General features: G+C 42.8%; 1 protein-coding gene across 2 annotated transcripts in view; it reads left to right on the forward strand.

Moving 5' to 3' along the window:
* Positions 1-13,828: 13,828 nt before the first annotated feature.
* Positions 13,829-22,513, forward strand: part of LOC129328123 (protein Wiz-like) — a 76,875-nt gene continuing 68,190 nt past the window's right edge. The window contains exons 1-2 of one of the 2 annotated variants that reach the window (XM_054976915.1): positions 13,829-13,861; positions 20,293-20,752. In XM_054976915.1, the coding sequence (XP_054832890.1) occupies positions 20,374-20,752 (379 nt within the window). In that variant the 5' untranslated portion in view covers positions 13,829-13,861; positions 20,293-20,373. Of the gene's footprint in view, positions 13,862-13,973; positions 14,010-20,292; positions 20,753-22,513 lie in introns of those variants that run through there. The other variant, XM_054976914.1, reaches the window with a different exon arrangement.

Consider the following 22,513-nt stretch of genomic DNA (forward strand, 5'->3'; position numbering starts at 1 on the left):
TGTTCAGTAAAAACAGCCCTCCTGCCAAAGCAGTGGAGGAGATGAACATGGAAGAAGAACCCCAAAGGTAGCAGTTTGTAAGTCCTGATTTAAATGTGATGCTGGTGGTCAAGAATAATTTCCCAATGTTATCTGACTTGTATAAGGCCAGAGTCTCATTTAAGCAACTCTGCTATACACGTTGCCAGGGATTTTTTTCTGGGAAAAGGGGCAGTGGAACTGTGGGTTGCCCTCAGAGAAAATGGTCACATGGCTGGTGGCTCCGCCCCCTGATCTCCAGACAGAGGGGAGTTTAGATTGCCCTCCGTGCCGCTTGGCAGCGCAAAGGGCAATCTAAACTCCCCTCTGTCTGGAGATCAGGGGGCGGGGCCACCAGCCATGTGACCATTTTCAAGAGGTTCCGGAACTCCGTTCCACTGCGTTCCAGCTGAAAAAAAGCCCTGCACATTGCTATATGTACAACCTTAGCATGTCAGCACAATGCCTGCCTAGGCTATAGATATCTGAAATGCTAATGTCGCGTGCGAAGAAGCGGAGGGTTCAATTTAAACTAGATGCTGTGTGTGAGAGAGATTGTATGTATATGATGTTCTTACCCATAGGTGTAAACTATGGGGGGGGCTGAGGGACTCGAGCCCCCCCCCCCAATTTGGCCAGAGGGGGCTGAGCTCCCGCAGGCAACCGGTGAACTACATGGGGGCTGAGGGGCTCAAGCCCCCTCAGATTTGGCCAGGGGAGCAAGCAGTGACAAACTCACACGAGGGACTCAGTTACAATGGCAGATGAAACACAGGACTGTCCACTCTTCCTATTGTATTATATTACAATTTCCATGATTCTTTGGGGCTTTGTTCTTGTTTTTTGCTCTTATGTATTTCTGTGTTTATTAAGAATTTATAATTTTAAAAAGGAGTTGCAGTTTATATAAACAATTTACAAATAAATGTTACAGAAGAATTAAGAGACTCTGATGGAAGATACATGATTTTGAAAATCAGGCTTCTGGATTTACACACTAGCAACACTATATATGCCAAACAATGCAAGAGAAACTTTTTAATGAAAATGTTTTCCAATCCATTTTTGATTTTCAAGAAGATAATGATCTTTGGAGACATGAATGTGGTAATGGATCTAAAAAAAAGATAGGTGAAAAAAACCAAAGAAGGCAAATTTCCCCAAAATGTGTTTAATTATATGGAAATATTACAACTGGAATATGCTTGGAGGATCAAAAATCTGAATACTGGAGACTATACTTTCTTTTCTGACAGACATCAAACACATTCAAGAATTGATATGTGCTGGATATAAAAAAACCTCTGAGTTATTTATATTGTTTATTATACGTTTTCTCTTTCTTTTCTTTTTCTTATGTTGTAATTATAATTGTGCTATCGTTTTTATTTTATTTTCTCTGTTCTGCTTATGTTTATAAAAATAAATTTTATATAAAAAAAGAATTTATACACTGCCTTAAAATACCTATGACTATGGCTCACACTAAGTAGCTTAGTCCTTATTAACCCTGGCTAGCTCCACCCACTTTCAATGTAGCAACAGTCAGATTACAAGGCCTCTGTTGGACACAATTGCAACATAATTGCTTGGCTCCAATTTACATTTGGAAAACAAAACAATGGCCCACAGACTGGAAACACTCAATCTACATTACAATTCCCCAAAAAGGGGATGCCAAAGAGTGCAGCAACTATCAAACTGTCATGTTAATTTCCCATGCAAGCAAAATGATGCTCAAAATTCTAAAATAAAGACTCTTACAATATATGGAATGAGAAATGCCAGATTTCAAGCTGGATTCAGAAAAGGAAGATGAACCAGAGATCACATTGCAAAATGACTATGGCTAATGGAATGTACCAGAGAATTCCAGAAGAGAATCAGCCTGTGTTTTATAGATTACAGCAAAGTTTTTGTCTGTGTAGATCATGAAAAGCTATGAAGAGTCTTAAAAGAAATGGGTGTGCCACAACATCTGATTGTTTTGATGCACAACCTGTATTCTGGACAAGAGGCTACTGTCAGGACAGAACATGGGGAAACAGAATGGTTTCCAGTTGGTAAAGGTGTCAGACAAGGATGCATATTATGTCCTTACCTGTTCAACCTCTATGCAGAGCATAGCATAAGGAAAACTGGATTAGATCTAGAAGAAGGTGGAATGAAAATTGGTGGAAGGAACATTAACAGTTTGAAATATGCAGATGACACCATGTTACTGGCAGAAAATAGTGAAGACTTGAAATGACTACAATGAAGGTTAAAGGAGAAAGCACCAAAGCAGGATTACAAGTGAACCTCAAGAAGACAAAAGTAATGGCTACTGAGGAATTTCACAAATTTAAAGTTGAAACTGAGGAAATTGAAATTGTCCAAGAGTTTCTATTCCTTGGCTCAATCATCAACCAACAAGGAGACTGCAATGAAGAAATCAGAAGAAGACTGAGAATTGAAAGAGCAGCTATGAGGGAGCTAGAGAAAATCCCTAAAGATTAAGATGTCTCTCTGGGAACCAAGATCAAGATAATACAAACTGTGGTATTCCCCATTACTATGTATGGTTATGAAAGTTGGAGAATGAAGAAAACTGACAGGAAGAAAATGGATTAATTTGAAATGTGGTGCTGGAGGAGAGTTTTGCGGGTACCAAGGACAGCCAGAAAGACAAATAAGTGGGTACTAGATCAAATCAAGTCTGAATTCTCCCTAGAAGCTCAAATGTCATAACTGAGGCTATCATACTTTGGTCACATCATGAGAAGACAAGATTCTCTGGAAAAGTCAATAATGCTAGGAAAAGTAGAAGGCAATAGGAAAAGAGGAAGACGTAAAACAAAATGGCTTGACTCAATAAAGAAGCCATGTTCTCCAGTTTGCAGGATCTGAGAGCCAAGCTACAAGTGACACCTGACACAAGTTGGACACTTGACAGCTTCCCTCAAGTTTTGATGGGAAATGTAGGCATCCTGGTCTTGCAGCTGTAATGGAGAGTCAAGCTGTAAAACCAGGACGCCTACATTTCCCATCAAAAATTGAGGGAAGCTAACAAGTGTCCAACCTGTGTAAGGCATCACTTGTAGCTTGACTCTCAGCAAGTCTGTTAATGATAGTACATTTTGGAGGTCTTTCATTCACAGGATCGTCATAAATTGGAGGCAACTTGATAGCACATAACAACAACAACAACAAGACTCCACTTTTAACACTGTCCCTTTCCTCAGGTTTCAGAGGGGGAGAAACAAGAGAGTTAGAAAGAGAGACAGATTTACTGTTTACTCCTTTACTGCCTGAACTATCCTTTGATGTGTACATAGATTACTAATCTGAGAATTTCTTCCTCAGGAATAGATCTGTAGATAGGAATCTATCTCTCTACATTCCTATAATAAAGAACTCTTACTTCATTTTAAAACTAAGGCAAGTATATGTTTGTTATTTTCTCTTTCTTTTTCACACTCACACTAGCCAGCATGCTCCAACCACCCATCATCATGTTTTCTCTGCAATCAATGCTACTCTCTTAAGGAACAGTTTCTGTTCCTTTTAATAAGGAAAAAGTCTGTTTTATTTTCCTTTTCAGTTACTTTATCATTACATTGTACTTTGGAAATGGGACACTGGGAAAGGGTGGAGCCTATGTTTCCTTGTTGAAATAGCTTTGTTTGTTTGTTTGTTTTCTTGCTGTTTTGGAGGGGAGCTGGATGTGAGAGAACAGCTAGTTTTTTCATGGTAGTGGGGAGAGGGCTGCTTCAGTTACTCCTAAGCTCCTCTTTCAATTTCCATTCCATTTTTAAATGGAGAGGTGGTATCTATTGCAGAAAAGGACATTTCCTAAAATGGCAGCCTGAGTGCTGTCTCTCTGAAACAATGAGAAAGTCCATCTGCATGAACAAGATTGAGGGGAGGGATGCAGATCAGAGGCCTTTTAAAAATTTCCTTGTGCCCTGTGTGCAGCCTTGAAAGAACATTGGCAAGGAATGTGCACTTAATTATGTGATTTTTTAAATAATATGTTCTGAATGTCTGTGTTTTTAAAGTGGAGTTTTTAAGCAGTGTGCTAAGAAAGCAAGGTAGTAATCCTAGGTAGTATAACCAAGTTTTCTTTGGGGTCATGTGACTAGCACTGTTCTGAATTGCCTCAAAATGTGCTTGTACTTACTTATAGGATATGAGTTTGAAATGAGAAGAAGGAGATTGCTACTACTCTGAACTCTGTACATTGGTCAGAAATCAAGTACACAGCAACTGTTTTGTATTCTGCCCTGGTTCAGACTTCAATCACACATTTACCAAATGAAGGCATCTGCGATGCCACAATTTAGTAAATTTCAAGTACTGAGTCACCCTTATGAATAAGGCAGAATCAAGACTCCTGTAAATGAACGTCCAGGAAAACTTAAGAAATGTTCCCCTACAAGCTTTTCCATGTGACTTTCTTAATGTCAAATTTGTGACCATTGATTTGTCCTATATACATGGTATGTATATTTTTAGATCTTAAAGTGACTATCCGAAAAGTGAATTTAAAAAACAGGACACAGCAGGAGATCGCTGAGATAGCACTATAACTACTGGCCAACTCCCACCTTTTCCTAGATTTGGCCCAGCCCAGGGGCACCCCATGGGTGTCCGAGTCCCCCTAAATTTGTGAGGAGCCCCTCCTTAAATCCCCCATGGCCCCGCCTCCATAGATGGTAGCAATGGAAGCCCCTCCCTGTGATGTCATTGGCTGCTCCCTACGATGTCACTGGGCCCCGATTCTTTTAAGGAACATAGCAATGCCTCTGGCCCAGCCCCTCCCCCTGGGAAATTGGAAAGTCTACGCCCCTGTTCTTACCTACATGTATCAGGTTTAAATCAGGCCTATGAGTCTTAAGATGCTGTGCAGGAGGAGGTATGCAGACTTCATAGGGTTAGGCTCTGCAACGGAAAACAGATTTCAGATTGCTCAAAGATCTACTAAAATGGAGAAGGAAGCAATTACTATTTCCCTTTGAATATTTTTCTGCTTGCTAACTGACATTTCTTAGGGCAAATGGCCCAGACGGTTGGCTGATGTTTTCTAAAGAGCTAATTATTAAGAGAAGGTTACCTAATAATAATGTGCTCAGAAGAAGCTGAAGAAAGTGATCCCCTACCTGAGGTGAAGGGGTTGTGATGAATTGGCTTCTGTAATCAACTTGTTCCACCATGAGGAGCAGGGAATTTACTCAACTGGTCCAGGTCAAGGCACTAGAGCTCAATGATGTCCAAGTTTCTGTACTGATTTCCAAGTATAATCAACACTCCATTTTGCTGCCAACAACAGGTCTCTTTTAAAACCTTTTTATAGCACCCAGCCTGATGAAGGGGTCTGGTGAATTCAAAAGCTTGCCCACCATTATTAATCATTTGGTTGGTCCTAATGAAAGGTGTTATTAAGACTGTGTTCTGATTTTTTGGATTGTACTTGGGGACCCATATGACTATTAATAACATATTTCAATAGACGGAATTAAAGATATTCTTGCTTGGTAACCTGCAAGTCAGGCCCTCTATTCTTGTTTCTTAACAGACTTTTCTTCAAATCAAGAATCATCCTCCTATTCCAAAGTCCTTCATTAAATCAGAGTGTACAATTCTTAACAGTTTTGTAAACCATAATGCAACTTAATTGAACCTTAGTGGGCTACCCCATGACAAGGCATGGCTCCACCTTGTGACTGTGACTGGCTTCATTATAACCCACATAACTTTGGAGAGAGTCAGAGTTCAAGCTGTTCATTTAAATTGAGGTTGTTGTTTTTTTACAGGTGTCAGAATGCCACCATTCTGTGGTCTAAAAGGTGGTTCTGATTATACCCGTCCAGGTGGAAATTCCTCCATTGCATCCCAGGAGCTGTATTTCTAAGCAGGGAACTGCTGTAGCATAGTGGTTAAGTGGCTGGACTCTGAGCCAATATGCTGCTGGTTTGGCTCCCACTACTGCTATGAGCTCTGCCGGTGGCTTTAGGTAAGCTGCTCCTCTCAGCCCCATCTTCCCAGCTGTATTGTGGGGATGATAATAACACTGATTTTGTTCACTGCTCTGAGGGTGACACTAATCTGCCCAGAAGGGCGGTATATAAGCACACTGTTATTATTACCTCCCCTCCCCCCGAAACTCCTCAAAACAGCAACTGTCTCCACAGAGAGGTTCTGATTTCTTGAAATCTTTGCCTCTCCACAGAGCCAAGGTGTTGCAGTCACCATAGCAACTGCAGAGTCCAACCAACTACTGGGTGTGTGTCCAGAAGTTTAATGTGAGAAGCCCTTCCTGTGAGATATGGGCAGCTGGTCTCCCATTGCAGCTGGTTGGGATGCTACAGTTACAATGGCAACTACATCATTCCAGTTCCACAGATTAGCCCTGTTCATGTTACAGTGAACACATATATTCCCACCTGTATGTACATACATCTGTTCGTAAGAAAGAGCCATGTTATGAATGAAACCAGGGACCAGTATCTTGATAAACGTGGGGGGTTATATCACATATTCATCAGTACATGTATTGACTGTAACATGAGAACATGTTTTTATTTGCTTATTTATTTACATTATTTATAGTCTGCCTTTCTTGCTGAGACTCAAGGTGAATTACACAGTGTGAATTGCTACAGTCAATTTCAAGGACAATTCAATAAACAATGTAATAGGGTATATAAATGCAAATTTGCAAAGATTTGAAACCAGCAGAAATCCAATACAGAATGAAACGATTGCTGAAACAGAGCAAAAGTTATTCTAATACTGACATATTAAGCATAAAACTACTCAGTAGGAGGATCACATGTAAAGCAACGTAATATATAGAAGCACATAGTAGTAAAATCTATGGTCCCTCTGTATTGATTAATCTCTTTGAGACCACTTCCACAGTACAGCCTACTTATATGAGTAAAAAAGCCCTCTTGAATAATTCACTTTTGTATCATTTGCAGAAGCCAGGAAATTGGGAGCTATCCTGACCTCTTTAGGCAGGCTGTTCCCTAACATGGATGTCACTACAGAGAATGCATGAGTACAGGCAGCTGTTGATTTTGCCCACCTGCAAGGTGGCACCTGCAGAAAAGAACAATCAAGCGTACTCTGTACATGGATTGTATATGCAGTCACTGTAACTTGTGAACAGGGTTCTTATCTCACGAGGGGGGAAGATTACGGATTCCACAGCCATGAGCTATAAGGCATTCCCCTTGTAGGCTGCATGTAGCCTGCAGGCCATATATTGTGCACACCAGTATTACAATAATTCAGATCCAAGCAGGCCTCCCTACCTTCTCTTTGTTATGGTAAGTATAAGCCCACTTAGCCTTGTTTTGTGAGTGCAAAAGATCACCATAATACCAATTTCAGAAAAAAGAAACACTCAACTGTACTTGGACAAGCTAGACTTGGTTACAAAAAGAAAAGGCATACAGTTGAGCAACAGCTGCGTAACAAGATATATTTTATTATTCTGTATTAATTGTTAGCTGCTATGGCGGCCCTGATTGGACAGATGGGCAGGATATAAATAAATAAATACATAAATAAAAAATCTGAGCAAAAGAATGAATAGAGTAATATACCCTTGGTGGTGGTGGAGAGTGCCCTCAAATCATAGTTCACATATGGAAACCCCTGGTAGTGTTTTCAAGGCAAGAGACTAACAGAGGTGGTTTGCCATTGCCTACCTATGCAGTCCTGGTCTTCACTGGAGGTCTCCCATCCAGTTACTAACCAAGGCCAACCCTGCTTAGTTTCTGAGATCTGACAAGATCAGGTTCACCTGGGCTATCCAGGTAAGGGCAATACACCTGGCAGGGTCAGCCTTGGTTAGTACTTGGATGGAAGACTACCAAGGAAGTTTAGGGTTGCTACACAGAGGCAGGCAATGGCAAACTAACTTTAAACGTCTCTTGCCTTGAAAACTTAATGGAATCATCTTGACTATGACCTTCTATTACCACCATGATGGTGAATTAAGAGGCAGTGAAAATAATCTTGTTCATGCTCTTTTAATGTCTTTACCTTTCTCCGGCATCTTGCTGGCCTTGACTTTTGAGGTCTGTTCTTATCCCCACCGTCCAAGAAAGCCTGAATCTTTCCCTCTCCCAACCCTGTACTTCCTAAAAGAGATTATCCTATATAGCGAACAGAATCCACTCCTGCTCCTAGAGGAAGATTACCAGCCCAGAAGGTTATCCTGGAGGATTCCTGCAACCTTCACTGAATAGGTGCTGCTCCTCCAGGCCCCTGGAACATATCATGGTTGTGGTGAGCCTTTAAAATAACACTGTAGAAGAATCTGTTTCCCTCCACCAGTGTTCTACTTTATTTATTTATTTTGTAAATAAAGCAAATATTACAAGTCTCTAGTATGCTACTAAAAGAACATTCACCTGTTGTTCTGGCGGTCATTTTGATCCCTCTGACCTCTCAGGTTTTCCTGCCACATCGAATTACTTGCAGATGGGCAACATCAACAGTTGCCCATACATGCACATTCTCTGTGGTGGTCCCCACCTTATGGAATGGCCTGCCTGAAGAGATCAGAAAAACTCTCACACTCTTGGCTTTCCACAAATTATGTAAAACTGAATTATTGAGGGTTTTTTACACACACAATTGGGGCTGCCCTGTACGAAAATGGTTCAGAGAGATTCATTGGGTAAAGGGATAGGGACTGTAGACTATACTGCTGCATATTGCCTGTTGCTGTAAGTATGCTCCTACTGGATAGTTTCCACATTGTTTAATATGTCGTGTCAATTTACTTATGTTTTGTTACAGCATTGTTTCAGCTCTATATTGGATTTCTGCTTGATCATACTGACTTACATTGAATAATCTGCCTTGAGTCTTAGTGAGAAAGGCGGACTATAAATAAAATAAGTAAGTAAATAAATAAATAGAACCAGACCCTGTACCTGGAACTACTTACCAACTAGGAAGTGGGAAAGCACATGACAGTGTAAAAAAGCAAGCTGTCATTTTAATATACCTTTAGTGCTAATTAAAGTACACAGTCTCCTGAGAGGGAAACAAATGTTGCAAGTGTGAGTACAATGGAAGAATAATTTATTGTAGTGCAGTTGTTGTGAGAATTTTGGAGTTTGGATCCAGGCTAGGCCCAAACTGTAATATAGAACTAGTCTTATTCTTAAAAGCACCTTCCTAAAGCTCTCTGCATATAAGTTTCATTCCATGTAAGTTTCGTTTCTTGAGAGCTGGCTGAAGGTCTTAACACCCTCCTGTGACATGAACCAGATAGAGTCATGAGTTAGATGTTAATCGGCAAATGGCCCCTTGGCCTATACGCGTAAATCACAGAAGGACAGGAGAGAGAAGCTTAAGGGACATCATTTTATCTGCCAGCAGGAACAGGCAGACCCTGTCAATGACTGGTGAAGTGTCAAAATTCCTTTGTTATTTACAGTTTTAGCTAGAATGCATATCAAGAAATCATGTTTTTGTTACATCTGGATATTAGAAATACCTTTGAAGAACAAAGCCTACGCAATTGATGAGGTGTTAAACTACGCATGAGTTTTGGAGAATCAGTCTATAAAAGTGCTAGGCAGAAGGCACTCTACACTACCTCTTGGGAACACACAGAGACCTGTTTAGTCCTGGTGTTTTCAACAGGGGTCAGAAGAGCATTCTTGTTGGGGGGTAGGGACTCTGTATTGTATTATTGCATGCTTTATCTCTCTTGCTAGCTGTAAGGGAGTCAAGGGCAGACAGGCTCCGCTACAGAGCCTTGTTCTGCTACTTTGTATCTCTTTTCTTGCCTTTAAATAAACTTTCAGTTTTGGTTAAGAACTTGTCTGTACAAAGGTGCTTTTCTGCAGCAGCAGCAGCCCAGATTAGTGCTAGGGAGAGCTAGATTAGCACTTGCATTTATATAAGCCTCTGGTGCTTACGTTCATACAAGCCTTTGGTAAGGGGCTCCCCGAGACAAAGAACCGAAGTGGCGAGGGGAATCCAGAGAGAGGGGGTCCCCTCAAAAATTCCCGCCACAGCAATAAGTGTCAATAGAATCCAAAGTCAGTATTACAATATGGAGATCAGAAAATGTGTAATACTTTTGTCCTCCAGTCAAAAACTCCATTATTAGATGGTAGAAAATGGAACTTTATAATATGGAGGAGGGACTACTCAGTAATACCCAGTTCTCCTCTGACTACTCAGTAATACTCCCATGGTAATACTAGTTATTGCAGAATTACTACCTGCAACATTTGTTTCTCCTGCAACAGTTTCTAGTAAACAACCTTTCACAAGCCTTCAAAACTTTATATAACCAGCAGAGAGAAAACCTCATAGATTCCTGCTTTAAAGTCTTGCCACAACCATGGGCTGCACTACTTGAACTATGCAAGTTGAAAGGATGTGATTAGTGCATGCAAGAGCTGTCCTGCAAGTGGTTCATTTGATCCATTTGGCCACCAGACAATGATGCTTAATGAGGTGTAGGGAAGCATACTTATCTAATAATTACTGGCAGACATTAACTTGGAGAAGATTCTAGGGTCTGTGCAATACGTCCAGGCAGCATGAGCTTTATTTACACCCCATTCTTTCTGGAAAAATGGTTTCCCAGAGCCAGACTTGTGACACAGGTCAACGGGTAGGTTTTTCAATGCCTGATATATCGCAATTTATTTTTTATATTTATTAACTACATTTATAGTCTGCCTTTCTCACTGACTATGTGTTATCTGTCCAATTTAAAATGTAGTCACTTTCTAATAGTGAGTCTTGTTCAGATGAATGACTGTTAAAAGGGGTTGTGGAATGCAGAAGTCACTACATGACAATGCATCTGTTTCATTAAGGTTATACAGATTCCTTGTTTTCTGGGGCTGTAATTTGGAAGAAAAACTACATTAGGAAATATGATTTCTAAAACCAATATTGTGAATAACCAGGGCCGGTGCGCTCATTGAGGCCAGGTAGGCGGTGGCCTCAGGTGCGGGGTGCTGGAGGGAGCGCCGGAGGTGGCGCAGGGGGCGGGAGCACGCACCACAAAGCAGCAGCCTCTTATCCCTCCCACCCCGCGCTGCCACCAGCACAAGCCCCTGGCCAGGCGCAGCCGCCACGGGCAGGCATCTGCAGCGGTGCAGGCAACCGAGCGGGAGAGCTCGGAGGTCGCCCGCCGCAGAGATTGGGCCAGCGGCAGCGTGCACGCTCCCATGATGATGTCACACATGATGTCATCATGCAGGCCGGTGCACGCGGGGGGTGCCCAGCTGGCCGGCCACGAGCGCCACAAACCCTTGCGCCGCCCCTGTGAATAACACTATTTCTCATGGGTATATTGGTTGGAGAATTAACAGAATTTGAACCTATTTAAGTAAACCCGCAATTTTGTAGCACAATTATTTAAGGTGAAAAATAATGCCTGTTGTGTGAAAAACTACAACCGGCTCTAGAGAACTGATTTGGCAAGCCCTCTCCTGGTAACAAGTGGGCGCTTTGCAGTGGCCTGGAGGCCAGAGCAGGAGGGCGCTGAGGGGAGGCACAGGGAGAAATGCTTAGGCCAATGATTCAGCAGGCCCCCTCCCAGCCGCAAGCAGGCACTTCACAGTGGCATCGAGGCCAGAGTCATTGGCAATGCGCCTGCACAAGGATAAAAGGTGAGTTGTTACCAATACGGCTTGCCTTTTATATAGTAGGATTTAACTAAGTACAGTTCATTCACCTCTAGAAGTGGTACATTCTCAGAGTCTAAGTGAAGCTGGGAAGCCTAGTACTAAAAAGACAGGTCAGAAGGCTTTGTCAATTTCCCCACTCTACAGAGCCTGCAAATATCACTGCTCAGGGAGTTCATTTATTTCCTCTTCAGCTCCCCAAAGGCTCTATCAGTTTTGCCTCCCTTTCTGGGAGCTGAAGAGAAAATAGACAAATCCCCTACGGAGTGACATATGCAGGCTCTGTGGATAGGGAAATTGACAAAGCCTTCCGATCTGTCTTAGTACTTGGCTTCCCAGTTAGCATTGTGCCTCCCTTCACTTGAGCGACCTCGTGTAACTTTTCTTATTTAGAGAGGCTCTCAAAAGTATTCATTCTAAATAACCAAGGAAAAGCAATTGTTTTCCTGTAAATCTAGAATTATACTGAAGATCAGCAATGCAAAATCATACAAAATCAAGGCTGTGCTCATCAAATCAACAAATTGCCAAAGATATGGCCATGTTTCTACAGTATTCAGAATGCTACCAATTAAAATGATATTAATTCCCCTGTGGAGGCTTTGTGAGATGGCTTTCCTTACTAAATGTCATTGAAGCCAAAAGAAAATGTCTACTGCTGGCCATGACTGGAACTAGATGACATGGGAAGTCAGCTAAAATGTGTAAGAGGGACATAGAGAATGACATGCTTCTATTCTATTCTATTCTATTCTATTCTATTCTATTCTATTCTATTCTATTCTATTCATTTACATAATGCAAGTGAGTTAGGTCATCCACTAGCTTGACATTGTCTATGCTAACTGGCAAAACTGTCTAAGGTTTTAGACGTGGAGGTCTTTATTATGAAGGTGGCAATTGTATGCACACTTACTTGCGAATAAATCTCATCACGATCAGTAGAATTTACTTCCAAGTAAACACGCATAACATCAAAAATGTTTAATTTTTGTTGTATTTTTTATGCCTCAGAGCCTTAAGAACTGGTAACCTCACTTGGGATGAAAGGGGGGAAACATGTTTATTTCAACTTACAATAAAATATATTTCAACGTCATTTATTAGTTGTATTTGCAGATCAAGGAGATGTCCTGTTTGTTACACTTTGGGCACACAATGACCGTATTGGGCAAAGGCACGAGTCATCCACTCACCCACTGGAACGTGCCTGTAAGCGTGGATGGCTCCCGTAAGGTCATTTACCGGTCATAACAAGCCGGGTTGTTTGGGTTAGGGTTTCTACCCTCCTGAATTGCCTCGGGGGGAGGGGGGGGCGGGAGAAAAGAAAACGTTCTGACGAACGTTACATGTTCTTATGAAACCTCTGTCGGGCACCCGCGTGTTTGGGACGTTTAGGGCACCAACCAGGCTCTCCAACAGGGGGTGCCTTCCGTTCCCGGCATGCGTGGTGGATCCGCGCTGGAGCACGAAGGAGTAAGTACTAGACGTCTCGAGGTTAGCGCTTCTAGACGTCGCACGGCAAGAGCAGGTGCCTGGTGAAAGCCAGGAATTAAGTCACCTCAGGCGGCAGCTTTCCCTCACGCCCAGGGTGAATGTATCCGCCAGTATCTTTGAGCGTGACGTGTCAGGACGGAGCAGCGCCTCACACCTGTCGAGCTCCCCCTTCTTCCCCTCTGCTTTTGCCCATAACGTTGCTCCAGGCTCGCCTTCCTCTTCTAGTCGCTTAACGGAGAGAAGGCGTTGCGTGGCTTCGCTGTCTCCGTGGCGGAAGGCAAGCGCAGCCCCCGCCGCAGGCCGCCCTCAATATGGTGCCCGAGGCCTTTACGTCACCCGTGGACGAGGCGGGAGGGGGGGGGGGGTCCTCGCTTTGCCTCTCCCATCATGGCGCTGCGGCCGTCGCGTTGCTAGAGACGCTCTGCGATTGCGACGCTCTCTGGGCGGAGGGGGGGAAAGCGGCCGGATCGGCGCAGGCAGCCGGGCAAAGAGGCGGGGGGGGGGATTTAAAGGCACCATGTCCCCGGCGCGGCGGCCTCGGCTGCTGCTGCTGAAGAGGCCGGAGCCCGGCGGGGGAGGGGAGCGGAGGGGGCAGCAGGGCTTGCCGGCGGGGACCCGGCGGAGCAGGAGAGCCGACCCAGCCCCGGGCACCCACGGCGGGCGGCGGCGCTGAGCCCACGAGGGTGAGTGCGCCCCGGAGCCGGGAAGAGGGACCTGACCGGAGGGGATGGAGCCGGGAGGGGACGCGGAGGCGGCGCCTGGAAGGGGGACAAGTGACAGGGAGGCGGGAGGAGGGAGGGCGCCCGGGAAATGAGCGCGGCTGTCAGAGAGGTAAGTGACAGGTAGGCCACAGCCCGAGCGGGGGGTCCGGCTGCCCTTGCGAGTGAAGCGGGGAAGGGCGGGCGGCTTGGCGGTGCATCTGGACGGGACGGAGGCAGGTCCCTCCCGGGGAGGCTCGTCCCGGCCAATTCAAGATGCTGCAGGTGTCCAGGAGCGCACGTGAAGCAGGGCAAGTGTTGGGCAAGATGGAGCGTGTCCAGAAGGGGGCTTGCAAGAGACGGGCGAGTCAGAGGCGCGCCTAAAGTGAGGGGTACCAGAACGTGACATATGCGGTAATAAGACCAAAGGGGATGGTCCAGGAGGGAGGTTGTATGCGAGAACGCTGGAAGAGCCAAGGCTTGGGATGCCAATGCTTGCGAGGTCCTTAACAAGGGGAACGGATGAGGGATCCTGCTAGACAGGGGAAGAGAGACTACCTGAGAGAGGGCACCTGCTTGACCCACACTTTGAGAGTCTGGGAGTTTTACTGGATGGTGCCCACCAGCCTTTATCCTTGATCCTCAGCGCCTGTATTTTGTCACAGTACATAAAGTTATTGCTGTTAAGGAAACATACCGGTGATCCTTAACTGACCTCAGCTGCAGGAACTGCTCCAATAGTGAGGCTAATTGGCTATGGATGTGACTTGTCTTTGGGGTCTCCTTTGTACAAGACTTCCTGTTTAGGTTTATATAATTGATACTGGCAGTTCAGTTGATGAGAGCTTTCCCTCAGGCAGTTTTCCAGTGGCTTGCAGGCACAGCTAATCAGAGGATCTTTTGGGACAGCGCGGAAGATTGGAATCCTAAACTTGCCTTCTTGGAAAAAAAGCCAATAGAAAGTAATGAGACATTTCTGAGTAAACAAGGTTAGGACCAGGTCGCAAGGTTTGGTTCCTTGAAAAATAGCTGCCATTGCTGTAGAAATCTTTGGAAATGGTATGGACTTACGGTAAATTTGTTCTTTGACATGTCAGAGTTAATCACATATAAGAAAGGGTTTTCTATTCAAGTTCTTTATACTGCATTCATTTTTATAATAACCAAATAGATATTAAGTGGGGCATTGAACATATGTCACAGATGTGCACTCCTAGACAATGACAAGTTGTCTGATGTTGAGCTGGTGATACTTTGCATTGGCAATGATCTAGTGGTCTGGGCTGCTGAAGATAGCATAGGGTGGATTGTGCCCCAAATGCTGAGTGCGTACTGAAGGTTAAGGTCATGTTAGTTGATGGGAATAATGGAAGTGTAAGATGAACTCTGTGAGCAGGAGTGGTTAGGGCGGAAGTGTTGTTGATTGTAGGCATTATTTGGAGAAAGACCAGTTGTGCTCCCCAGTCTCAAAGTTCCTATTTGGGTCTCTTCATGTAGCTACAGAGCAGGTGAGACTTAATACAGTAAGATGAGACTTAATGCCTAAAAGAATTAACTACTTTGAGCATTGGAAAAGTGTTATATAATGTTTTGAATAAATTAATTCAAAAATTATTTTACTCAACTTGGGCTGAAATTAGTTTGTGCCTCAGAGATGCCCAGGAAGACTCAGGGAAGGTTAAAACAAGCAGATGAGAGAGAAAAATCACTGGTAACTAGAAATGAACCATATCAGCAGTCCAACCCTAAGAACATTTTCCTGGGAGTGAGCCCCATTGAATAGAACTGTTTAGGATTGGCCCCTAGAATAGATCACATTTGTCTGTCAATCCAGTTTTAGATTAATGTTCATTGAGGTACTTACTGAGTTTATGTTTGGATGGCAGTTCTGCGAGACACCACCGTGAAAACAACTTAGGTAGCACTCGCTCATCTCCCCCTCCCTGGTTCTTTTTTCATCATTTGGTTTTCCTCAGTTGTATCCCCCATATTGCTACCACCAGCCCATCCCCTGGCTAATTCTCCCATTTGTTCATGTAGCCAATTTAGACATAGTGCATATATCTGTATAATATTCTCCCACTATATTGTAGGACTGTTACTTATATGAATATAAGCTTTCAGTCTCAGAGATATTTTATATTTTAAAAAATTGAAAACAGCACCTACATAGTTCCAGTGGGATTATGGTAAAGAGTGTCTCTAAAGACTCAGACCTAGAACATACCTTTTTTCTGCATGAGACTGGAAAGCAGCTGCCAGTCACAGATAATACTAAGCTAGATGGATCGATGGTCTAACTTGGTATAAGACAGCTTCATAGGTTCACAATATATGTTGATAAGTTACCATCTCCCTTCCCTTGAGCACATAAACTTTTCTTCCTTCTGCCAGTTACAGCTTTAAGAATAAGGGATGAAAGCCCCTAGCTACAGCCTATAAAATTTATTAAACTGCCAGAGTTCTTGGCTAAACTAAAGTACTAGAATTCTTTAACTCCTGCAAAGATGCTGACATGGAGAGTGTTAAAGGTGAGCACTGAGTTGTATTGGATTTGGAATCTAGGTGACAGTGTTCTAAGGTATGTTAGACCTAAACTGTGTGTGCATGTGTGTGTTTAAACCTCCTGTTTTGCTGGTCCTATGCTTCTTTTGAGAAAGCTCTTCTGTGGTATCAGACTTGTAATATTTCCACGTTCTGTGTCCTCACAGGTAGGGAAAGAACTTAGAGGTTTGGGCAGTTGTGGAGGAGGAAGGGATGCCAGAATGAGAATCGGTTTCGTCTTCCCCCATTACATTTAAATAGCAGTTCTGTTCTGCCCAAATGTATGAGAACTATAAAAAAAACTTGGGAGGCACTCATGCACCCTTCCTCCCATTCTATTTGCCTTGGTGCTTTCTCTTCGGTTGTCTCCCCATGTTGCTACCCCTATTCCACCCCTGTAGCTGCTGTGGCACCCACTCCCCCGCCTATATTGCTTCAGTTGCTATTTCTAATAAAGAAATGAAGCACAACACAACAGCGGCTGCTTGCTTTCCCCCCTCTTCATGTCACGCTGTTTTCCAGTTTAAAAGACTGGTAAACCTTTCAAGTCTGAGTGGAACAGAAAGAGGGAAATCACAGCTGCTCAACTGCTGTGCTCCTTTTCAGTTGGAAACTGAGTTGTGTCAAAAATAATCTGGGGAGGTGAGTGTGGGTGATAATGGCAAAAAAGGTGGGCCAAGGCAGGGGTAGGAGAAGGTTACAGAGGAGTAGGAGCAGACAGTTTGCAGATGGCAGATTGCATTGCTGTGTATGAAAGACTGAACTCCTGAGTGCCAGCTAGCATCCTTTGGTCACGTAACTGATTGGCAGATTACTCCCATCACGCATTACTGAAGAAATGAATGTAATTTAGAGGTTTGTTAACTGATAGTAAAGAGCTAATTAGTATGAATAGATTAGGCATCAAACTCCAGGAATTAACTTTCTTTTAAAGAGGGGTCTTGTTTTAACTCACTTAGAACAATCGTTTCAGGCTGCTTGTGTGTTCAGGCAGACATTGATTAAACATGCGCTGCATATTTGAAGGTTTGTGGTTGCAGCAAGAAGAATGAGTGCATGCTTTTTCATTATGATGAAGTTATTAATATGCTTTGCAATCTTGTATTCAGCCTTCTAACAATTCTGTGGGGTAGGCAACAATGAGCTTATGGAAAAGAAAGGTGACTGAGCACAGACCAGCAGTGTATTAATTGGATGGCGATGTAGCCAGGCTATTTAGCATCTTCAGAAAACATAGCATACAAGTGTACTGTGGAGCATGTGGCCTGATTTGTGATTCTCATGGAAGGGAACACAGAAAATGAAATGGTCATGGAAGAGTGTTCTTTTATGGAAGTCGTTGCCTCTCAGGAAGACAGAAGACACAAGAGTCTTAAGATATTCTTAGGAAACTAACCTTGGATTTGCTAATGGTCTGTCTGTGTTAATTCTACTGCATTTGTAAGAAGGAAAAGATCTTGTACTGAAAGTATTCTTTGGCTGTCCTGTCCCTTCTGTGTGGTTTGTTACCTTTGCCTCTCCCTTCCCACCCAATTATTGAAATGTATATTGTAAGCTGCTTGGGGACAGAGCCTGTCTTTTCTACTCTTTTGTTCTGTGAAGCACTATGTATGTTGACAGCCCTAACTCCTCATTCTGTCAGTTTCTTCGTCAGATTAATCTTGGGAGTAAAACCCTGCAATAGTCCCTTTTAAATACTTGACCTTGTGATCTGCTCACCCAAGAGATAAGAGTATCTTTTTAGTCTAGGTACTGGAAGCAGTTCTTCCTTTTAGAATCTAGTTTAAGTGGCTGTAATGAAAACATCATACTATTTGGTTGATGGGTCAATTGAAGGCTGTCCAAGGAAGAACTATTACACTTCTGAACTGGCCATGTTTGGGAAAGGTGTCTAAAGACACCTGAAAGCCGTTAATCACCTTATTTTCTGTGTGTATTCACAGCAACTATGATAAATGATTAGATTTCTGTCTTGTCTTTCTGGGCTTGGTCCTCTTTAAGGGTGCTATGGAGTTGCGATTTTTGTGCCTGAACTGCTCCTTTGACAACTGATGGTTGAGATAAATTAGTTACTCAGTGGCTGCCAAAATAATTTCCTTATCAAGCACTTTGCTGTGCTTTGCTCTGGCAAAGGTGTAGAGCAGAGGATGCCCTGGCAATGCATCAGTCCACTGTGGCCAGCACATTCTGTGCAATGACATTTGTCAGAGGTCTGTTGGTGACATACCCTGTTGGTTCTTTTATTCACAACCCAACTCTGATTGGCTAGAGTGGCTGAGAAACTGAACCGTGTTTTCTCCTTGTTCCAGGCAAAGTATTTGAACAGGCACACTTTTGGGGTTATTTTAAAAAGTATATTTGAACTCAAACCTGTAAAATGGGATTCACAAGGTCAGTCCTAGCTCATGCCAGAGCAGAACAGAGGGGACAAATAATTTTGGAATGATAGCTGTTGTTTGTCTGGCAGATGTGTCCCCAGGAACAGTTTGCACAGAGGAAAGGTGCAACAAGCAGGGCTCATTTTGAGGGGGAACACACAGGAATGCAGTTCCGGCAGTTCCCCAAAGAGGTCACATGTCAGGTGCCCCTGCCCACCTGACTCTCGGCCAATTTGGGCCTGTTTTGGCCTGGATTGGAGCCGAAACGGCCTGGATTGAGCCTCTGACAGGTAGTGGATCACTTTTCCGCTCAGCAGTGGCCTGATCCTGACCATTTGGGCCCATTTTCAGCCATTTTCAGCCCCTTTTTACCATTTTGGGCCCAATTTTGGCCTTGAATGGCCAGGATTGGGTCCAAAACAGCTAGGACAGGTGATGTCAGGGGGTGTGGCATATGCAAATCAGTTATGCTAATGACACACTTCCGGTGATAGCAAGGGGTGTGGCATATGTTAATGAGTTATGCTGCTGAGTTCCTCCAGCTCTTTTTCTACGAAATGACCCCTGACAACAAGTATTGTCCTGAGGGGAAAAAATTCTGTCAAGCTGTTTGTCTATTGTATTTTTGTCTTGCATCCCTCATCCACCAGCCATACTTGGCAGCCACAGCCTCACTTGGTGTCACTTTTGGGTACTTATCTCCTCCTGGTAACTGCATTTGTTGCTTTTCTGTTGGCTCTGTGCTCTTATACTCATCTTGCTCTGTCAAGTAGCAGCGATTTCTCAAGGCTCCAAATAGACCCTCTGCTCCTGGCTCTTGAGAGCACTATCTTGATCCGCTAGAACAAGTTAAGAAGAAATCAGCATGGTTCCTGTGGACTAGACAGGGCCTTCCTGTAGCACTTCCTATGGTCGCTTGGCTAAAACTATTTGCATAATATATTTTTATATCAAGGTTGGGTGGACCATAGTTTCGCATAAACATACATTGGATTGGGCTGTTGAGGATGGAGTACTGTATTCTGTGTTTTACCAGCATTCCTTGCCCATTATATATGCTTGTTCCTGACCAATTTGTGCCTGCTTGGTAGCATTCTCTTTCATGGGCATGCTGTTTTCCGGGAAGCATTGGTAGACAATCTGAAATGCAGAACAATATAAAAATCTGTTTCTTACTGCAGGAGAAATTGTATATTTGTTATAGTTGTTCTCCCTAAATACACATTCTGTTTCATATAATCTTAACCAAAGAGGGACTTTGGGGCAGAAAAAATGCTATGTCACACTGGAAGTTAGTTTATTTGGATGGGATGGGTAGACAGAGGAGATGGGCACTGTTAGAAGGTAGCTAACTTTAGCTTGAGTTCTGAATCTGTGTAATGGATTTTTAGACATATATTAGACCTTAACAAACTGTTTAAAGAAGGCTGGGTGAATGAGAGTCGCCTGAATCCTTCTGAATATTAGATATTTTGACATCCATTTCTTTTACAGGTTTTCTGGCAGTAATTGTTGCAAATCCACCAAAGCTTTGATGTTTGGGTTGTGAAATTGACTTAGCAGACTCCACAAGGAATGGAGAAAGCCATTCCCACTGCTTTATCAGAACAGCAGAAAGAGTGTGAGGATGATGAAAGAAATACTGTACTAATGACCCTGGTGCCAAACAAAGAGGATTTTGCTGCCCTTGAGTGTCCCCAAGGTGAAGAAAGAATAGCTGCTTTTTTAAAAGATGCAAAAACATCTTTGGAGAATATGGCTCTGTTGGGGGCATCGAAGGAAGAGGGGATTGGTCTCAAAGAGGCTGTCCCCAGTTCTTCAGAGAAATTAGCAGCAATGAATAGAGAGGAAAAAGTGAATGATGAGATGTGCAGCCATAAAGAGGATCCCATCTTTTTGTCTCCGTTCTCTCACCAACATCCAGATGATGCTGTAGAAGCTTGTAAAGTAACAGGTAAGTCACATGCCTTGTAATGACAGGCTTAAAAAAACCCAGAACCTCTTGACATTTCTTTCATGGTATATAAGGCAGAGACCAGGTGGTCTTCTGGGATGAAAATGAAGATTTGGTTTAATAAATCAAAAGCCAACCCGGAGAATGAAGGCATATTATGTAGTTTTGCTGTTGAATTTAATTGGATCTAAGTGGGAAAACAAGCATTTTCTTTTGTGTAACGTGGAGTGTAGCTCTGAATATGTTTGCTTCAGACATGGAGGAGCAATATCAAAATGTGTCCCTTAAGTTCAGCCATACTGTAGTTTCAGCACCACAGACAGGGATCAGAATTTAAGCTGTGCATGGTATATAGCCTGTCAAAGAATTGTTGCAGAATGTGTTCCATAGAGAAGAATCCTATACTGTATTTAATTCCTAGATTTGTTGCATTTGAGGTGCCTATAATATCAAATGCTTTTAAAGTGTTGGATGGTTGATCTTGCCAACTATGTAAGAAAAAGTGCACAAACTTTTTAGGTATGTTTTATCTGATATTGCTGTTCCTGATTATTTTAAGCATAAAGTAATAAGCTGTTCAGAAAACTTTAAAAGAAATGCTTCATGTACACAACAGAAACCATTTATAAGCCCACACATACACATATATAATGTAGATTTTGGGAGAAGATAGCAGCAGGTTCAACACTATCTAATGTAGCAAAGCTCTGCTCCCTCTGTGATTTCCCATTTTCCTCTGCTACAGGTTTATTCTTGACCTTTGATAATACTATTTCTCTTCTGGTTTTTCTTTCCTTTCTTGTGCATGGGGATAGCTCCATACATTGTGTTGCTTTTTGCTGTCCATGTAAGTTTATTAAATTTTCTGTCTTCAGGGGCTCTTTCTGTGTTGTCTATTGACAAACCCTTGCATGTGTGCTACAGAACTCATGTGTACTGCAGAAAATCCTACAGCATATTTGAAAGTTCACACAGACCAAGCTTGTCAGCTTCACAGTTAAGTCTGAGTGAACTTTGAACCGTAGAATACATACAGTGTTTTCCTGTGACTTGACAGTATAAAGAAAAACTGGTAGTGGTAGTAAGATGTCTTTCGGGGAAGTTTGTTTAATATTTGCTAAACTTCTCATTACCCCTACAGCAGAGATGTGAGGCAGAAAAAAATTCCAGAGCCTTATTTTTCTGCAGACAAATTTCCATTTCTAAAGATTGTTTCATAAAATTAATAGCAATTAATTGTGAATTGTTGTTAATACAGAGTTATGAAAGCTTGGCTATTTAAAATATTCTAATTGGTTTTTTTCACCAATTGTCCATAGCAATTGTGTGAAGGAGTACATATATGGTTTATTGAATTGTAAAGGGGAGGGGAATACAACCACAAGTAATACTCAAAAATGTAAAAAAAACCAAGTTGAAATTCTTCTATATACGTTTCTTTTTACATGGTGGGATAATAGAGTCAGTAGTCTGATACGGCCCTAGCATGTAATGCAGGTGATGAGTGCACTAGTGACCTCAACAGATAAGAGTAAAATTCTGTTGAAATGGATGAGTGAACATCTATGTCTGTGGGGTATCATGCACAATTCTTTGGGTTTCCTGAAAATAGTGTGTCAGTTTTCAGTACCCTCCAGTGTTTTCTTAAATTTAACCAATATAAGAGAATTACATGCTATATTGTCTTTACACACTTTAACACGCTGAGGGGGTTTGTGTGTGTCAGTGAAAATGGCAGCAGTACTGTCAGGAGTTTAGAGT

Source organism: Eublepharis macularius, chromosome 4, assembly GCF_028583425.1.
Source record: "Eublepharis macularius isolate TG4126 chromosome 4, MPM_Emac_v1.0, whole genome shotgun sequence".
In the NCBI taxonomy this organism is placed as follows: domain Eukaryota; kingdom Metazoa; phylum Chordata; class Lepidosauria; order Squamata; family Eublepharidae; genus Eublepharis; species Eublepharis macularius.